Source organism: Triticum dicoccoides, chromosome 3A (assembly GCF_002162155.2).
Source record: "Triticum dicoccoides isolate Atlit2015 ecotype Zavitan chromosome 3A, WEW_v2.0, whole genome shotgun sequence".
NCBI lineage: Eukaryota > Viridiplantae > Streptophyta > Magnoliopsida > Poales > Poaceae > Triticum > Triticum dicoccoides.
This window is the reverse complement of record NC_041384.1, coordinates 625,692,942-625,708,073: the sequence shown is the minus strand read 5'-3', so window position 1 is coordinate 625,708,073 and position 15,132 is coordinate 625,692,942. Positions and strand designations below refer to the sequence as shown.

The window sequence follows — 15,132 nt, the reverse complement described above, 5'->3', positions numbered from 1 at the left end:
CACCATGCATGATACTAATTTATGATACTCCACACCATAAATAAAGTCATCAATTAAGTAGTTAAATTGTTGATCTAGGCGTACACGCAAACATATAAACTCGAGAGGAGGTAGTAGTGGACACTATAGTAGCTAGCAGAGCCACAACTATTAATTAGGCTGGAAATTGGTTGACAAACTTCAATTTAATTAGATGGAAGAATCTTGGTTAGCAATTCAAACCCTTCTTTTCATGGGAACGTCGGGGACGAGGTCTCTTGAATAGTATTATCGTTGACATGATGCAAATGTACTTGGATCCGGACTGCACGGATCTGGAGTGCAATGTAAGCCGGAATGATACATTCGTTCGTGCATATGCTAGCTTAACCACAAAGAGTCATGTAGTATCAACACCCTGTTCTGATAGCAGCCGTGAATAAATGGATGGGAGTGTGGTATATGAGATGATATCTACCATAGGGAGTACTCGCTCCATTTTTGTATACAAAGACACTGCATATTTTTATGTCTAATAACTTTTGACATTAATTTTATCAACAAAAACATGAGTTATATACCATAAAAAGTATGCCATCGGATGCACATTTTTAAAAACTTTCCGATGATATATTTATGATGACGTATAACTTATATTTTGTCGAACAAAATTAAAAATCAAAGTTTGACACGAAAATGAAGTGGCCTTGTATACAAAAACGTAAAGAGTGCTAGATTTATTTCTCGTAAACTGTATGTGCCCCCAGATTTTGCAAAACTGTGGATGAAAGTGCTATTATAGTATAACAGTTTGGTCAGCTGGCATTTCTTGTTATGTGTGTTTAGATTGGAACCAACAACATGGAGTATCAAATAATTCGTTGTCCAGCTAGATTCAGGTGTCAAGTTCCAGCAGAAGTTGAGCATTGATTTATACGATAGATCATCATTTCGTGGGATTCAACCATTTCGTTTTGGAAAACATCAAGTAAACTAATCTACCTTAGTAGGACACACATAACAAGTGCACAAATAACAACTCTGAAATAGGTTTTCGCCCCGCCTTTTATAAATAAAGCAACCATTATGTTCACACAACAAGTTCAAATGCAGCGCAACAACAAAATAGTCTGCTGAGGCACAACCACGTCACCCAGTGAGTATCAACCTAATGCTTTTGGTTATCGTGGAATTCAACTACTATTCGCCTATATGGGTGGCATCTATACATCACCAATTCATAAGCAAAGGATACAACATACATTTTGTACCTTGCATGGTTAAAAAAAGTCAATATGGTGGCAAAATGCTACTAATTGAGCGCCAATCTAATCACAACATATCATAAACTAAACAAATTTGTGTTAATGGTATTACTTTTAAAAGTAATTTGTAGGAATGGTTTCCAAGTATCAATCCAAAAGATATAGCTTCAGTTTTTACTTCAAAACTATTGACTTGTCGGTCTATCTAAGGGGTTGTTTGTAGTGGTGGAGACAGGGGGAGCAGCAGGGGCCTCCTATCAAAAGATTGAGTCATTTGGCCCCCCGATCTTTAATTCCTGGCTGTTTGGTTCTAGGCCTAACCATGTCACACTTTGCCATTCAATGTTGTCACACTTGGCTAAGGTTAGTTCTTCAAAATGAGAGCTACAAGTTGGCAAGCCTATGGGAATGCCTAAGGTGTGGGACCCTAGTATGGCTTGCCTAAGGTGTAGATTGAACCAAACACCCGTCCAAATTGATCAAATTTGCCTAACTTTAGATATGGCAACCTTAGGCAAATTTAGTCTCAAACTAAACAGCCTCTAGAACGACAACTTTTGAGAACCAGATCTTGTAAAAAAGGTTTAGGATAAAAGATAAGACTGTATAACCCCTCTCTAAAAGAATTCAACGTCGACATCCATATAAGAAAAGATAGATCGTAGCCATTGAAAGAGGGATCCACGGAAAGATTCTGAAGGCGCGGGGCTTAGAAAACTCAGCGTGACAGGTTGGAGCAGATCATCATATTTTCAGATCGATCAGGTGAAGCATTAAACAAGTCAGAATTAGGTGGTCAAAGCCTATGGGATGGCGGCACCTCCTCCAAGCTCGCCGCGGCGCGCACATCTCAATAGCCGGAACATGGCACCGCCCAGCAGGGTCAGAGATCTGAACATTAACAACACGGCTCACAGAGCAGGGACAGCGCGATTCCCTACGCCCCTGCGCATTCGTACAAATTTGTTAACCCCTGCAATTTTCCAGGGTCAACCGTTCGATCGAGCCTCCCCACGCTGCCAAGCTGCCAATCACACCCCGTCCCATGCAGGCTCCCTTTGCGCAAAGGGGCCTGAGCTTGTACACATTTCAGGAACACCACACGCATGGGGGGCTTTCCGGCCAAATTGGAACTACCGATGGGAGTTTTTTGAGATACCGATAGGAGCTTACGGTTACGGATGGAACTCTCTCGGGGGATCTGCGCCAAGCAATACGGTGGCATGTCAAACGTTAAGATCGTGCTACAGCCAACTCGGTAGGACTGGATCAGCTTGCACATGCACCTCGCCAGTCAAACCTAGCTCGCGGCTGTGAGGCCACTCATAGTGAGAGTAATTTAGGTAGTAACATAACGTATTTTAAGAAAATTTTACTTATATGACATGTAGTTAATGAGGAGAGAGGTGTTACTGTAACATAGCGCTTCCTGAGAAAAGATGAGTCTACAAGATAATAAATGAAGTCATATATGGCACTAGTACTATGTTACTTTGCACTATAAAAATAGTAATTTAGGGCCTATTTGGTTTCAATAAGTCACCTGACTTATAAGTCAGGTGACTTAAAACCAGTGACTTATAAGTCACGTCTGTTTGGTTGTCACACTACTAGGAAAAGGGCTATAGATGATATGGACACTAATGGCGCACCAGACATGTGGTGCGCCACTGCTATATAGCAATGGCGCACCAGATATGGGTGCGCCATTAGTGGTCATATTACTAATGGCGCACTTAGTGTGTGGTGCGCCATTAGTAGTTTTGTCCTGGCCCCACACCCCTCCCCAGACTTACCAATGGCGCACCAGGGGGAAAGTGCGCCATTACTAGTTTTAACTAGTAATGGCGCACCAGTAAGAGATGCGCCATTGCTATCTATACGTATGGCGCACCCCCTACCGGTGCGCCATTGCTATCACCCCTTATCCCCTCCCTCTAGTCACGTTCTCTCCCCTCCCCTTCCTCCTGACACAGCCACCCGCCTCTCCTCCGGCTCTGACCCAACGCCGCCGCCGATCTCCTCTTCCGCATCACCTCTCCGGCGGCCTCCTCTTCCCATCCACGCCGCGCCGGCGACCTCCCTATCCTCTCCTCTGTCTGCCTGGTCGGGCCGAGACCCTAGCCCGATGCCATGGCGACCATGGCAGCAGGAGGAGCCCGGTCATGGCGGCCTCCTCTCCCTGCAGCGCTGCCGCACCTCACCTTCTCTTCTCTTCTCTCCTCTTCTCTCCCAGTAGAGGAGAGGAGGGGAGGGAAGGGAAGGCCTTCTCCGGCGAGCTTCCAGGGAGGTGAGGAGCGCCCAGATCCAGATCCACGGCGCATCGTCCCGTCGTCGACCTGAGCCGCGACCATCCATCCAGGGTCGACAGAAGCCAGGACGGAGATGCCAGAAACCCTAGCCTAGCCTAGCCATGGAGGTACGACGCCTCAACCTCTGGGCGACAGACGACGGCTGCAGGCCATCTCCGGTGACGGATCTCCGACCCCGACCATGGTGCGTGTGGCTGCAGGCCATCTTCTTCATCTCCCCTCCCGTCCCCTCATTGGTTCGTTTTATGTGCAGGGCAGGCTGCTGCTGCTGGAGGCGCACGTCGCCTGCCTCCGCGTCGCCACCCCCGTCAACCAGCTCCCCCGCATCGACGCGCAGATCGCCGCGCGCGCCCCGCCGCCCGTGCCCCCGCTGCCGCGCCCGCCGGCGGCGAGGAGCTCGACCTCTTCATGGTGAGCTGCTACCACCACCAGGCCTCCTCGCCTCACGCTCACGCCGCGTACGGACGCCCCGCGCCGGCTGGGTCGGGCTGCCCGCGCGTGCTCTATGTTATGTGTAGTAGATTGACGCGGCGTGCGTGCGTGTGTGGTTCGAAAATTTGGGGATTGGATGGGATTTGGCGATGAAATTGCCCCGCTCGTGTTGGGACTGGGATTGGGATTTCAAACAGGCTAAGCCAGGTTACCTTTTTCTTCCAACGCACACAACATGTTTGATTGGTTGCGCACGAGCTCACATGGGATTATTAGCACTCGCTAACCTCCGCCGGTGGATTTGGTTAAAGTTAGCTTCTTCAACTATGAGTATTATGCTAGTTATCCCTTGATTGCTACCCATCCCACCTCCAAATAATTTACTGCGTGCTCTAGGCTCTAGCTGTGAGCAACTTTGTTTCCTCAACCACAAGCGCCTCACCTCTGCGATAGAGACAAAAGCAAACCCCAAAAAACAACTACAAGTGTCCCTTTGCTAGGCAAGCAGGGGCTCCTTCCTTTGCCTGGAAATGGCAATTCTCCTTGTGTAAAGGTTATTATCGACCACCTGCCTTTTTCTCTATATATGTGTTCTAAAGGTTCTGTTTTCCTTGTTGCAGACACACTATGTGCTGCTCCTCTGTTCCTTCAAGGAACAGCTCCAGCAGCATGTGCGCGTCCATGCCATGGAGGCGGTGATGGCCTGCTGGGAGCTCGAGCAAACTCTGCAGAGTCTTACAGGTACCATACATCATCTTAACTTCATCAGTTCAGCAGCAAGATAAGTGCTTCTTAAATTCTCTAGGAAGAGGGTTTTACAATCTCTACACTACATGCTTATTAAGAGGTTGATAGTCACAGTAAGTATCATGCTACATGAGGAGCGCCGTTTCATAGGATCTCAACCACAGGGGAATTCTTTTTTAAAAGAAGGGATCCATTGCTTCTGCTCTCTGCATCCAGCGAGTACAAACATAACACAAATACTACCTCTGTACCAGAATATAAGAACTGCAAAAACGTCTTATATTTTGTTTTTCAACTCAACTAGAAAGAGCTCGATGACTGGCCATTTTCCTGTATTATTGCGCGTCGTGACAGAAAATATAGGTCATAATTCACACCCTTGTAGGTCCTATGAGATACTAGGTCCACCTTTATAGTAGTACCGGTTCCTTCTTATATATTATTGTTAGTTACAAGAGTTGCAGACTTTGAGCTGTTGGACCTGGCTTCAAAGCTGTACCTTTTGAGATTTCAGTTCGGTGTATGTGGCAGTTATTCATGAACCTTGTGTTGCACCAACCATGCAACTGAACTGACAGTACCTTGCGTTCATAATCTTAGCTAAGCTGTCCTGACATGGCTACAAAATTTCTAGTGGAATTGTACCTTACTTGAATTTAATTCATGGATATTGATTGTCTGCATATAGTATTGTTTTTAGTTCCTTTTGCTACGTCACATTTTCCACCATTCTGCCTATAGGCATCACGAGGCACACACCTATGAGAAAACCATGCCAATATCCAGTCACACTGGAAACTGGTGTCGCTGTGAAAACCAAAGGGAGTGATTTTTCTTTTTTTTGTTGACAATAGAACTTTGCATAATCTGTTTTGTATGTGTAATCATCAATCAGTTTACGATGAGAGGCATATGCTTGAACATGGAAGTTTGCCTTCAGATAATAATGAGAATTGTGTCAGAAAAAAAAATAGAGCAAGATTAAGCCTGGATAGGCTTAGTTATATATTGTACTAAAAAAAACTAGAGCAAGAATAAGTACCTGCCAAGGCAAGACGCAATATAAATGTGACCAGGATAAGTTGGAGATTGGCCAGTTCTGAGTTTTGCTAATATCGATTCTTCCTATAGGGGCATCTCCTGGTGAAGGCACCGGGGCAACTATGTCCGATGACGAAGACAATCCGGTCGATAGTGAGAGCAACATGTTTGACGGGAATGATGTGTCAGATGGCATGGGCTTCGGAATGCTAACCGAGGGTGAGAGATCCTTGGTCGAGCGCGTGAGGCAAGAGCTGAAGCATGAGCTTAAACAGGTAAAACTCGGTGCCTTCCATTCTGTCAGCTACCACTATGTTGGTGTCCAAACTGAACTGTAAACAAAATTATTTTCCTGACTTTGCAGGGGTATAGAGAAAAGCTTGTGGACATCAGGGAGGAGATACTGCGGAAGCGAAGAGCCGGAAAGCTCCCAGGGGACACGGCGTCTACCCTGAAAGCTTGGTGGCAAGCCCACGCCAAATGGCCGTACCCAACTGTATGTGACAGACATCCCGCATATACCGTCATCGCCAGCAACTTTGTCACCATTTTACATGCAATTCTTGTTGTGCTACTGATGAGCATCGCTGGTGGGTATTGCTAGGAGGAGGACAAGGCGCAGCTGGTGCAGGAGACGGGGTTGCAGCTGAAGCAGATCAACAACTGGTTCATCAACCAGCGCAAGCGGAACTGGCACAGCAACCCTACCTCGTCCTCGTCAGACAAGAGCAAGAGAAAAAGGTACGGCGATCGGCCCAAAAACAATCCTTTCATCACATGCTTGAAATCGCTCAGGTTTTCATTCCCTCTCTTTCATTCTCAAAAAAAAAGAGGAACAATGCAGGTGAGGGCAACGCCGAGCAGTCCTGGTAGGGTGGGTGCGGTCGGTCGGAGAGCGAAGAACGAAGAACGAATGCCCCATATATGTACATAGCGCTTCCATCTTGTCGATGATTAGTGTTGAACCTCATATGTCCTCTGCAATTCATTTCCATTATAATCTTACTCATACAATATTCACACCATGTAATTCTGGAAAAGACAGTATTGACATGTTATAAAAAATGACAATATTGACATGTTATAAATAGTTTGTTTGTATTTCTGTTTATTTTGTTACATTTTGCAGGGATAAAGTGAAGAAAAAGAAGAAAAGATTACTAGAAGATTAGTTTTAGGATTTTCTTTTATTTCCTTGCAATTTTCCTTTTATTGGATACTTGTAAAGACATTGTAATATTCTTACTATAATAAAAAATATGATTATATTTCATTTTTTATTTTTAAATTATTTTCCTTATAGGTTGTTTTCTGTAAAATTGGATTTTTTTTTTGTTTTCCAAATACATTACTAGTGGAGCATTTAAGCCCTTATTAGTGGCGCACCTTCCTTTATTACTAGTGGCGCACCTATAAGGTTATTAGTGGCGCACCTAGAGGGAATATCAGTGGAGCACCGAATGGTATACTAATGGCGCACTGCTAGGTGCGTCATTAGTATACCAGATACTAATGGCGCACCAGTGGTGCGCCATTAGTAAAAATTACTAATGGCGTGCTAGTAATGGCGCACCACTGATGCGCCATTAATGGTCATATTAGGTGCGCCATTAGTAGGGGTTTTTCTAGTAGTGTCACCTGACTTATAAGTCATTTGAGCACACCTTTCCACCTTGTTTTTTATGTAAATGTGATGGGACCTACGCAAAAGGAAGTGACTTATAAGTTTTAAGTTGAGGTGGAGCAACTTATGACTTACAAGTTGGGGATGACTTATAAGTTGGGTCTGTTTGGCAAAATAAGTCACTTTTTTTACTTTTTGACTTATAAATTGATGACTTATTTGAAACCAAACAGTCCCTTAGACTAATATCATATACATGACACTAGTATAAATTACTTCCCACTATGATCAGCCTGAAGGAAAAGTCGAGGCCACCGCGGGAGCTGCCATCTATCTATCGCCGCCACATGTTTCACAACCGTCGCCTACTTTTCCAACGTGAAGGTGAAGGGCGGAGAAGCGAAGAAGCGAGAGGAGAAACCCAGCTACCGCGACGCTAACGCACCAACGCCCCGCAAAGTCAACTATCCAAAATGTCAAATGCAGGAGTAATGACGGGCCTGGTTTGCAATTTCGGTACAAGCGAGGGGCTAGCACGCAAATGTGGCTCCGCTCTGACCCGAGCCACGAGCGACCAGTAAACAAAGGGCAGCCATGTGATGCGATGCATGTGAACGCCACCACTCACGACGAATCCCGACGCCTTAAAATAATCCGGAGGCAACAGCTGCCTCCGCAACCCCCGCTGGTCTTCTTCGTTCCAACTTCTTCTTCCAAAACCCACAGATCGCTAGCTAGCGCGAATAAACTAGAGCTCCAGCTTGCCGACGCGCGCGCACCGGCCACGGGCCACCGACCGGCTTGCTATATATCCCGCTCCGGCGCCCCCACAGGCACTTCGTCAACCCGCGGCGCATTTCGTCGGACGCGTCTAACCTGTTGCGGCCGGGCGAGCTAATCAGCTCCGGAGAAGATGGCAGCAGCCATGGCGGCGCCGGGCGCGCCCCCGGCCGAGGTGCCGTCCTACTTCCTCTGCCCGATCTCGCTGCAGATCATGCGCGACCCGGTGACACTGCCCACCGGCATCTCCTACGACCGCGCCGCCATCTCGCGCTGGCTCGCCGCGTCCGCTGCGCCGGCCGCGTGCAGCGCCAGCCAGCGCACCTGCCCCGTCACGCGCCAGCCGCTCGAGCCGGAGCTCCAGCTCACGCCCAACCACACCCTCCGCCGCCTCATCGGCTCCTGGGTCGCGTCCGTCTCCCCCGGCTCCGACGTCGAGGGGGAGGTGGCCGCGCTCAGGCCCGTGCGCCGCGACGAGCTCGCGTCGCTGCTCTCCGACGCCGCCGCGGCCCAGGTCGGCGCGCTCAGGAAGCTGGGGGAGTTGGTGGCCGAGTGCGAGGACACCAGGGCAATGCTGGAGTCCCAGGATGGCGTCTTCGACGCGCTGTCTCGTGTCCTCACCGGCGCCAGCGCTTGCTCCACGGCGCGGGAGGAGGCCGTCGGGGTCCTCGCGTCGCTCCGGATCCCGGAGCAGGAGCTGGTCCGCGTTGTGTCCAGGCACGGCAACCTGGCGGAGTCCCTGACGGCCGTGCTCCGCTCGTCCAACCTGCAGTCGAGGGCGCAGGCCGTGCGGCTCGTGAGGTCCCTGGCCGACGTCTCCGTGCCGGCCTGGGTGATCGGGCTGAACCAGGAGCTCCTCGCCGAGGTGATCCGCGTGGTCCGCGACCGCGTCTCGACGCGCGCCACCAAGGCGGCGCTCCACGCGCTCTCCGCGCTCTGCCCGTACGGCCGGAACCGCGTCAAGATCGTCGGCGCGGGCGCGGTGCCGGCGCTCGTGGAGCTGCTGCTGGACGAGCCCGAGCGGCGGGTCTGCGAGCTCGCGCTGGCCGTGCTGGACCGGCTGTGCACGTGCGCCGAGGGGCGCGCGGAGCTGGTGGCGCACGCGGCGGGGGTGGCCGTGGTGGGCAAGAAGGTGCTGCGGGTGTCGGATGCGGCCAGCGAGCGGGCGGTGCGCGTGCTGAGGTCCGTCGCGCGGCACGCAGCGACGCCGGCCGTGCTGCAGGAGATGGCGCACGCCGGCGTCGTGGGCAAGCTGTGCCTGGCGCTGCGGTCCGAGCTGTGCGGGGTCAAGACCAAAGAGAAGGCGCACGAGGTGCTCAAGCTGCACTCCAGGATCTGGAGGAGCTCGCCGTGCTTGTCGCCCAAGTTCTTGGCGCTCTACCCTTCGTGACGATCAATGCCTCCCGACTCCCGTCCCGTTCGTCGGAATGCTCGGCTGTTGATTCATTCTTTCCCTGTGTTGTTGTTACCTTTTTCTTTTAATTTTTTTTTTGGATCCGGAGGGCACTGGTTCGTGCCTACAAAAGAGAAATACATCGACACCGAGCATTTTTGGTTGCTTACTTATTCTTTGGAGGATGATCTCATTTCTTTCATCATAGATAAAAGATTTTGCCATGTTTCATGCTTAGTGGATTTTATTTTTTTGCTGGTGACTAGTAATCTGATGGCGTGGAGTGACCATAAGCCTTTTTTCTTAGAAAAAAAATGTGCAAACGTAGACACTCGTATAAATGTAGGAACACTCACTTTATGATAGTATGCAAACGGGTCTTGCCTCGATGAGCACTCGGAGACTACCCACAATGAGAGTAATATAGGTGGTAACATCATACTTATCTAATCACTAGTAAGCATGCACGTGCAATGCACGTGTAGCCATACACAATAAATATATAAACCCAAATAAGTCATTAAGCAAATCTCAATGTCCAACAACAAAAAGAAAAGGCTATGTATGCATAAAGTTGTTGTCCCCGTGCTAAGAAGAGTTTCTGTTATCAACTCTCAAGTTAGTAATAACATGATACAGAAAGGGTACAATACTTCTTAAGAAAAAACTTATTGGATAGTTGATCAACCTCCATAGAGGTTGCCATGATTAAGCCAACATTTGCTTCAGTAGAAAGAAGTTCATTCCAATGACGTTCAGCTAGTTCTTTGGAAATGTGTAGGAAGATAATTCGCATGCCAGCGTCAATGACTGCTACTTCCCTCATGCCTAGGGGGGAATCTATGTCATGGCCAACTGGGCCCACATACATGACTACACCAGCAATATCTACAATTAACACAATATAGAATAAGAAATAAGAAATCAGTTAGTGTAACTTATTCATCACCCAGTGTGCAGAATAAGTTATTCTTCACCCGAGGTAATCTTACGATCGCTTCCTAAATAAATTACGTTTAGAATATAAATAGTTACATGCATATTGATTCAATATGTAACATTTGGTATAAAAAAAGCAAAAATATGGGTTATAAGATCAGAAAAATCACATTTTATGTATGTTTTACACTATGTTTTTATATTCATAATTTTACGTAACATAAAATATTTTTTACGGCGAGTACATATTTTCTTACGTTCTCTTTTGTGGACGAAATAAGACAAATTTTACGAAACGTAAAAATACGGTGCCTTGATGTCAAAATAGAGAGGGGGTGAAGAATAATTATTCCCCACCCAGGATGACGAATAGCGCGACCCTATAGTGTTACTATTCATCATCCGGGGTGCAGAATAAGTATTTCTTCACCCAAGGTAATCTTACAATCATTTCATAATTAAATTACGTTTAGAATTCAAATAGTTACATTCCTATTGATTCACTACGTAAAATTTGACATAAAAAACAAAAATATAGGCCATAAGACAAGAAAATTTATAGTTTATGTGTATTTTAGACTATGTTTTTACGTTTGTAATTTTACATAACATACAATATTTTTTACGGCGATTATATATTTTCTTATGGTCTCTTTTTACGTCGAAAATAAGACAAAACTTACGGAACGTAAAATTACGATGCATTGATGGTAAAATAGAGGGGGGTGAAGAAAATATATATATATATATATATATATATATATATATATATATATATATATATATATATATATATATATATATATATATATATATGGCAACGTATCGGGTGAAAACGCTTGTTTAGTGAAAATCTGAAAACTTTCCCTCCTATCCGTCAGATCTAAAACGAACGGATTATATGAGAGGTGGGATTCCTCTTAGCCACTTAAATGTGTTTGACAGATTACCCCCTGTGATGTCTTAATCTCATTGTACAACTTCATCTCCTACCTCCGATCTGATCTAATGCCTGTCAAAACAAATCACCGCAGGAACGCCCCGAAAACCCAGCGCTCGTGACACCGGGCAATGTGCTCGAGCCTGCAACTTTCCTGTCCTGCTTTTGAGGCTCCGCCTCGATGCCAACCAACTTGTAGAACGGCAATTCCTGAAAACGGCGGTGGCCGGCGAGCAAGTGCTACATGGCGGGCTGTTCTAAACGGCGACTAAGACACGCCCTTGCTGCTTTCGAGGGAGACCACAACAGGCCCCTGGCTCACATGTCGCAGGGCACGAGGAAATTAGTTTGGGTGAGTACACACCTTTCGTTTCACTGGACTGTCCAGATATAAAACTTCTGGGCAGAAATCTTTCTTGTCCTTGCATGTCATGTATATGTTGAACGTGCACTGTACCTTGCTGGCAATTCAGATTAGCTCGTTGGTAATTCAGATTAGTGTACATCCAATCATTATCATCATCATCCTCCGTGTTTAGCATACCACCATCGTATTTAGTAATATTACCAAGCGAAACATCGTCATGGAGAATCGCATTTTGTTTTTCCTGCCGGGACATCCTACGCTTCTTCCGGTATTCTTCTTTTTTATCTTCAGATAGTCTAGCAAACCAACCATGACCACTTTGTTTCTTGTGTCCCACCGTACAAGCTGCAACTTGAAGATGAGAAAATCAGTGAGAGATCACATAGATTACATTTTCGATTGGTGCAGACACACTCGAAGGCAATGAATAACATGAAGGAAATATGCCCTAGAGGCAATAATAAAGTTATTATTTATTTCCTTATAATCATGATAAATGTTTATTATTCATGCTAGAATTGTATTAACCGGAAACATAATACATGTGTGAATACATAGACAAACAAAGTGTCACTAGTATGCCTCTACTTGACTAGCTCGTTAACCAAAGATGGTTATGTTTCCTAACCATGAACAATGAGTTGTTATTTGATTAACGAGGTCACATCATTAGTTGAATGATCTAATTGACATGACCCATTCCATTAGCTTAGCACCCGATCGTTTAGTATGTTGCTATTGCTTTCTTCATGACTTATACATGTTTCTATAACTATGAGATTATGCAACTCCCGTTTGTCGGAGGAACACTTTGGGTGCTACCAAACGTCACAACGTAACTGGTTGATTATAAAGGAGCATTATAGGTGTCTCCAAAGGTACATGTTGGGTTGGCGTATTTCGAGATTAGGATTTGTCACTCTGATTGTCGGAGAGGTATCTCTGGGCCCTCTCGGTAATGCACATCACATAAGCCTTGCAAGCATTACAACTAATATGTTAGTTGTGAGATGATGTATTACGGAACGAGTAAAGAGACTTGCCGTAACGAGATTGAACTAGGTATTGGATACCGACGATAGAATCTCGGGCAAGTAACATACCGGTGACAAAGGGAACAACGTATGTTGTTGTGCGGTCTGACCGATAAAGATCTTCGTAGAATATGTAGGAGCCAATATGGGTATCCAGGTCCCGCTATTGGTTATTGACCGGAGACATGTCTCGGTCATGTCTACATTGTTCTCGAACCCGTAGGGTCCGCACGCTTAAGGTTACGATGACAGTTATATTATGAGTTTATGCATTTTGATGTACCAAAGGTTGTTCGGAGTCCCGGATGTGATCATGGACACGACGAGGAGTCTCGAAATGGTCGAGACGTAAAGATTGATATATTGGAAGCCTATGTTTGGATATCGGAAGTGTTTCGGGTGAAATCGGGATTTTACCGGAGTACCGGGAGGTTACCGGAACCCCCCGGGAGCCATATGGGCCTTCATGGGCTTTAGTGAAAAGGAGAAAGGGGCAGCCCAAGGTGGCTGCGCGCCTGCCCCCTCCCCTAGTCCTATTAGGACTAGGAGAGGTGGCCGGCCCCCCTCTCCCTCTTTCCCCCTCGGGGAATCCTAGTCCAACTAGGATTGGGGGGGGAGTCCTACTCCCGGAAGGAGTAGGACTCCTCCTGCGCCCTCCTCCTGGCCGGCGCCCCCCTCCCCCTTGGCTCCTTTATATACTGAGGCAGAGGCACCCCAGAAACACACAAGTTGATCCACGTGATCTATTCCTTAGCCGTGTGCGGTGCCCCCAGCCACCATATTCCTCGATAATACTGTAGCGGAGTTTAAGCGAAGCCCTGCTGCTGTAGTACATCAAGATCGTCACCACGCCGTCGTGCTGACGGAACTCTTCCCCGACACTTTGCTGGATCGGAGTCCGGGGATCGTCATCGAGCTGAACGTGTGCTCGAACTCGGAGGTGCCGTAGTTTCGGTGCTTGATCGGTTGGATCGTGAAGACGTACGACTACTTCCTCTACGTCGTGTCAGCGCTTCCGCAGTCGGTCTGCGTTGGGTACGTAGACAACACTCTCCCCTCTCGTTGCTATGCATCACATGATCTTGCGTGTGCGTAGGAATTTTTTTGAAATTACTACGAAACCCAACAGTGGCATCCGAGCCTAGGTTATTTATGTTGATGTTATATGCACGAGTAGAACACAAGTGAGTTGTGGGCGATATAAGTCATACTGCCTACCAGCATGTCATACTTTGGTTCGGCGACATTGTTGGACGAGACGACCCGGGCCAACATTACGCGTACGCTTACGCGAGACCGGTTCCCCCGACGTGCTTTGCACATAGGTGGCTTGCGGGCGACTTTCTCTGCAACTTTAGTTGAACCAAGTGTGGCTACGCCCGGTCCTTGCGAAGGTTAAAACGGAGTCTATTTGAAAAACTATCGTTGTGGTTTTTGATGCGTAGGTGAGATTGGTTCTTGCTTAAGCCCGTAGCAGCCACGTAAAACTTGCAACAACAAAGTAGAGGACGTCTAACTTGTTTTTGCAGGGCATGTTGTGATGTGATATGGTCAAGGCATGATGCTGAATTTTATTGTATGAGATGATCATATTTTGTAACCGAGTTATCGGCAACTGGCAGGAGCCATATGGTTGTCGCTTTATTGTATGCAATGCAATCGCGATGTAATGCTTTACTTTATTACTAAACGGTAATGATAGTCGTGGAAGCATAAGATTGGCGAGACGACAACGATGCTACGATGGAGATCAAGGTGTTGCGCCGGTGACGATGGTGATCATGACGGTGCTTCGGAGATGGAGATCACAAGCACAAGATGATGATGGCCATATCATATCACTTATACTGATTGCATGTGATGTTTATCTTTTTATGCATCTTATCTTGCTTTGATTGACGGTAGCATTATAAGATGATCTCTCACTAAATTATCAAGAAGTTTTCTCCCTGAGTATGCACCGTTGCCAAAGTTCGTCGTGCCCAGACACCATGTGATGATCGGGTGTGATAAGCTCTACGTCCATCTACAACGGGTGCAAGCCAGTTTTGCACACGCAGAATACTCAGGTTAAACTTGACGAGCCTAGCATATGCAGATATGGCCTCGGAACACAGAGACCGAAAGGTCGAGCGTGAATCATATAGTAGATATGATCAACATAACGATGTTCACCATTGAAAACTACTCCATCTCACGTGATGATCGGTTATGGTTTAGTTGATTTGGATCACATAATCACTTAGAAGATTAGAGGGATGTCTATCTAAGTGGGAGTT

At 46.8% G+C, this 15,132-nt stretch overlaps 1 protein-coding gene and 1 pseudogene across 1 annotated transcript; both read left to right on the top strand.

Annotated features, from left to right (window-relative positions):
* The first annotated feature begins 3,688 nt into the window (after nucleotides 1-3,688).
* On the top strand, nucleotides 3,689-6,887 carry LOC119269694 (annotated as a pseudogene).
* Nucleotides 6,888-8,036: 1,149 nt separating this feature from the next.
* LOC119269693 (E3 ubiquitin-protein ligase PUB23-like) lies at nucleotides 8,037-9,742 on the top strand. Its single transcript, XM_037551591.1, has one exon. It carries the CDS (start codon nucleotides 8,314-8,316, stop codon nucleotides 9,568-9,570), a length of 1,257 nt encoding a protein of 418 aa, XP_037407488.1. The 5' UTR covers nucleotides 8,037-8,313; the 3' UTR covers nucleotides 9,571-9,742.
* The last annotated feature ends 5,390 nt before the right edge of the window (nucleotides 9,743-15,132 follow it).

What these genes read in the sequence shown, in the direction of transcription:
- LOC119269693 (XM_037551591.1), top strand. Translation starts at nt 8,314, where the DNA reads ATGGCAGCAGCCATGGCGGCGCCGGGCGCGCCCCCGGCCGAGGTGCCG.